Source organism: Nematostella vectensis, chromosome 11 (assembly GCF_932526225.1).
Source record: "Nematostella vectensis chromosome 11, jaNemVect1.1, whole genome shotgun sequence".
Taxonomy (NCBI): domain Eukaryota; kingdom Metazoa; phylum Cnidaria; class Anthozoa; order Actiniaria; family Edwardsiidae; genus Nematostella; species Nematostella vectensis.
In genome coordinates, this window is record NC_064044.1 from 3602503 (window position 1) to 3607295 (window position 4793).

General features: G+C 41.7%; 1 protein-coding gene across 3 annotated transcripts in view; it reads left to right on the forward strand.

The window, feature by feature from the left end:
• The window catches only part of LOC5502082 (sperm-associated antigen 1), a 43687-nt gene that overhangs the window by 10914 nt on the left and 27980 nt on the right, over positions 1-4793 (forward strand). For 2 of the 3 annotated variants that reach the window (XM_032370353.2, XM_032370354.2), the window contains exons 15-21: positions 29-118; positions 617-730; positions 1414-1569; positions 2089-2259; positions 2721-2826; positions 3877-3951; positions 4299-4394. In XM_032370353.2, coding sequence (XP_032226244.1) covers positions 29-118; positions 617-730; positions 1414-1569; positions 2089-2259; positions 2721-2826; positions 3877-3951; positions 4299-4394 — 808 coding nt within the window. The remainder of the gene's footprint in view (positions 1-28; positions 119-616; positions 731-1413; positions 1570-2088; positions 2260-2720; positions 2827-3876; positions 3952-4298; positions 4395-4793) is intronic. The other variant, XM_048734683.1, reaches the window with a different exon arrangement.

A 4793-nucleotide genomic window follows, 5' to 3' on the forward strand; every position in this document is an offset into this window, starting at 1 on the left:
GTCCGTTTTAACCTCTTTGTTTTTGCAGAACGATCTTGCTGAGAAAGATGCAAACACAGCCCTGGGTTTGCAGCCAGATAACGTGAAAGCACTTTATAGACGAGCCTTAGCAAGAAAGGTAGGGATTGTACCCGGGGAACACAAAAGCGCTTAATAGAAGCGTCTTAGCGAGAAAGGTAGGGATTTTACCCGGGGAACACAAAAGCGCTTAATAGAAGCGTCTTAGCGAGAAAGGTAAGGGTGAAACCACAGAAGCTGGAAGGGATTCGCAGGCACGGCCTATCGACCTGTGTTATCACTTTAAGGTGCTAATGCGCGTCTAAACAAAAACAAATGTAAGGATTTGTAGCCATAGAACACATCTGCGGACCTCATTTAGAAAACTAGGGGTTGCAGCCAGGAAAATGTTAAAGCGTTTTGCAGACGCTTTTTAGCGAGAAAGGTAGAGGTCGCAGCCAAGGGAATAGTGAAAGCACTTTACCCGACTAGAACGTACAAACCTGATCTTTATCAGTACAAATTAGCTCATCGCTGTCTATTAGAAAAGTATAAGTTGTCTTACTGAACCTTAGTCAAATTTTCTCACAATCTTTGTACTGTTTTCTCTTGTTTTTAGGCGCTTGGCAAGTACGACACAGCAGCTAAAGACTTGCTCAGCCTGGTGAAGATCGACTCTAAGAATATGTCTGGCAAAAAGGAACTTGATACTGTGCTTGAACTATGTCGAAAGGTAAGGTAAAGACGCAAGTTTTATCAGACTCGTCATGTTTCAGTGTCGGTCAGGTAAAGCCATACCATTGTTATTATTTACATTCAACATTTTAAGACAAAGTTAAAAATAACCATCTAAAAACAATGTTGAATAAGTCATTTACCATAAATCGAAAATGTTGCACCTATGGCCTGCACCTATGCCTTCTCACAATTGTTTTTTGGATAATGAATTGTTGCTAGGATAATAAAATGGTGGCTGGCAGAGGATCTGTAAGTCTTTCAGAATCAGATGGAAGCATTTTCCTTATTAAACATACCATTACTAAACATACAAACATGTTTCGGGATAACGAGATTTAAAACGGAACTGTATATATTTTTATAGTAGCTTCATTACACCACTAGCTTGTCTTTGCTGTTAGCCCGCTTGATGGATGTGTCTTGCTTCAATAGCAAACAAATCCAACATATTACATGTTACATTTATCATGTTGCGTCTAATTTTGAAAATGTTTGTTTTCGGGTTTCGATTATTTTCGATTGTTTAGTGATTAGTTTTGGACAATTCCATGCTTTGTTTTCTTTCCAATGTATCTGTCTCGTCATTTTCTGCTGTTATTTATATTCCATGCAATGTCAAAGTCTCCCACCTACCTCCCCCCACCCCCTTCAAAGCCTCATCCTAGATTTTTTTTTCAGGAGCGTCGTGAAACGCAGAAGAGCCAACCAAAGGGGAAAACCAATAGTAGGCCACCCGCCAACAAAGAAAAGCCGGCAAGTGGCAAGACCACAGCCGAAGGAAACAATGTCAGGCGGCGGCGGGTTGTAATAGACGAAGTCAACAATGACGATGAGGTACCGTTTACTTATTTCAGTGCCACGCGCGCTATCGTGACAACTTTGAAAGTTTTGTGAAGAATTGCAATTACCGCGCGACGCACTACTTCGGCCACCTTGGCGGTCTTGTGAAGTAGAGGGAGAGTATGCTATTTCTTGCTTTTTTAATTTAATTGAAAAGCTGTAGTTAACACCTGTGCGGTCGGTCTTATAAGTTTTAAGTACACCTCTTGCTGCTCAATAACGGAAAGGGACATTCATTTGTGCCAAACGTTGTATCGTTAACCTGCATTGTACACTCATCAACATCGCACGAAACATCCTTAGCATGACTTGACTTTCAATAACAATGATTGAATATGCGAGGACATTCAATAGCATCAACGGACAATCAATAACGCAATGGGCATTCATTCGAATGGAATGAAATGGAAAATTCAATTACAGGTTTGGACAATCAGTAACGTTAATTGACTATCAGTTATAAATTATTATTATTACTTTGGAATCTTAGTATCTTCTTCTCCCGCTTAAAAGGACTCCGAGGAGGAGAATGCCAGCAGCAAGAAGACCCCTTGTCCAGCATCCAAGAAGGCTCCCCCTAATAACCAGCAAGCGAAGAAAGGAGGGAAAGACCAGCCAAGCAAACAAGCAGGAAACACCACACCAACTCGAGGAACCAAGCAGAAGAAAATCCACCTGAATAAGGTAACATATTAATGAATGTATGAAGCTAATCACTCTTCTCGCTACTGGGATGCTCAAATACGAGAGCGCAGAAATAACGTGTGCGTCTGGATGCATACGAAGGGTGAAGGGTGAAGGCTTATTGCGCGTTTGAAGTCAGCTTAAAGGAACCGCAAGCAAGGAAATAATGAGGTTTAATTTTCTTCCTTCTCTTTTCGCGCCTTATTTTTTACAGACATATACGTTTTTAACGTCACCCTTCCAGTCTCTGTTTCTTTCGCTGGCGGAAAGCCGGCCGTCATTAAGCTCCATCTAGCGCTTTAGACCATTTTCGAAGTTTGCAGGGTGTCCTTTCAAGACCGGGCAGATTTTCAAAGCAGTAATGAATGATAAGAATTTAATGCTTATGGAATAGTAATATTGGGAAAAGATGAATGAATGACGTAAAACGTGGAGGGTTAACTGAGTATTGCCATCCACAGCCAACCCCGTACGACTTTTTCCAAGCGTGGAACACGGTGAGAAGGAATGACCTTACAAGTTACGCCGAGATCCTCAGACAAGTCGAGCCAAAGATGCTACCGAAGAGTAAGGGTCCTATATTATTATACACCTAGTCCCTAGTCCCCTCATACTAAATCCCCCTTTGTGGTCAGCAAAGCATCATGGGCCACACATCCTCGGTACCACTGGCGCGAGAACGAGGCCGCGGGAGAGGGTAAAGGTGGAAGACGACTTCTCGGTCCTTTCTCTTCTCTCCCTCCCCCCCCCTTTAAAAAATTAAAATTTAGCGGGATTCTTTACTGAATTACGCCCTAAATTACACGGAATATCAACTGTTACGCACAAACAACATTTTGTACCGCAGGAAAGCACGAAATAACTTGAAAAGGTTAATTTTTTGCGTGAAAATATCGAGTTTTCATTGGCTCCTAGCCACCAGCCAATTAAAAAAAGTATTTTATTATTAGTCCTAGGCCTTCGCGGTTTAGCAAAGAACGCATATTCATTTTATTTGTTTTCGAAAATTCAGTTCGAAATATCGCACTCTCACGAAGAATATCTCTCTTTTTTCACGAGAAATAGAGGTAACAACCCTAAAAGAACACATCAGCTGTGCAATTAAATGTCTTTCAAAATTTAGCCAAATTAAGCGGGATTACGCGGATTACGCGGGAAAAGCCAAACTACGCGCTTCCGCACAAGCGCGTAATACCAGAAGCCCTGTATATTGCACCCAAGAAAGTCGGACAGAATCCAGTTTACTTATATTTCCCAAAAAAAGCCTAAAGCTTATAGCTTGTTTAGTAAAGACGATGATACTCAGGATACGTTATATAATAGGCGATAAACGCCTCGCGAAACAGGGATGAAACTGTTGTGCAAGTTGTCGCTGCGTAATAGCTACAGCTTTGGCTTGTAGTTGAACCGGGAAATCCCATAAAGTCGCAGTTCACGCTAACATAGTAATGCCGTGCCATTCAAAGCACCCATTCTCACCGGTTTATTTCCTTTGAGATATTTATCAGATTGAAAAGAGGTCTATCTTAGTGGGAAAGCTATTTGCTAGGTAGGGGAAGGGGGGGGGAGGGATATTGTCTTTCATACACAGTCTAACAACCTTGCTCGTCTTTGCAGTCTTATCCAACAAGCTTGATGCAGATATGTTCAGGAATATGATTGGGGCCATCTCCACCCAGCTCATACCCAATGGTGAGTATTCGCTTGTAGGAAAATGAGTCACTTGTTTCAGTCAGAGAACCGACAGGAATATAATAGGGGCCATCTCAACCGGGCTCTTAGAAAATGGATTGTGAGTATTCGCTTGTAGGAAATTGGATCATTTGTTTCAGTCAGAGAAACGACCGGGAAGATTAGTCAGGTATTCCCTTTACTCTCACTATAAAATGGTGTTTATTTCGCATTAAACTTTCCCTATCTTATATCCCTTCTACATGCTTGTCGTAAATTTCGAGAATATTAGGGGTGTAACCATCTAAAAGCACACCCACCTTTCTCCGTTAGTGCATATTCCATTATTCCGTTCCCTTCTTTCGCAGGCGAAGAGAAGCTCTCGTTTCAGATCCTTCAAAACGTGTGCCAGGCGCAGCGCTTTGACATGGCCATCATGTTTCTTGGTCGACAGGACATACAAGGTAACCTCTATCTATGGCAGGAGTTTGTTTGGCCAAATTCTGATGGTAAAACACGAGATCTTACATAAAATTAGCTGAATTAATTAATTAGCTCTTTCTTCGTTTGGCATCTGTTCCCTAATCCAGTTCCCTAATCGCTCTTTCCGTTTGCCCATTTTATTTCTGTTTGTCTGTTGGTTAGTTAATCTGGTCGTGTTTCCGTCCTCAGTTTGGCTGGCTTGTGTATTTGTTGCTTGATCTGTCTGACATATCTAATGTTAGTCTGTCCATCTGGAACTCACTGGCTTGTCTATTTGTTGCTTGATCTGTCTGACATATCTAATGTTAGTCTGTCCATCTGGAACTCACTAACATCCCCTAGACTACCCCTGTCCATTCTACCATCTATCAGTCTTTTTA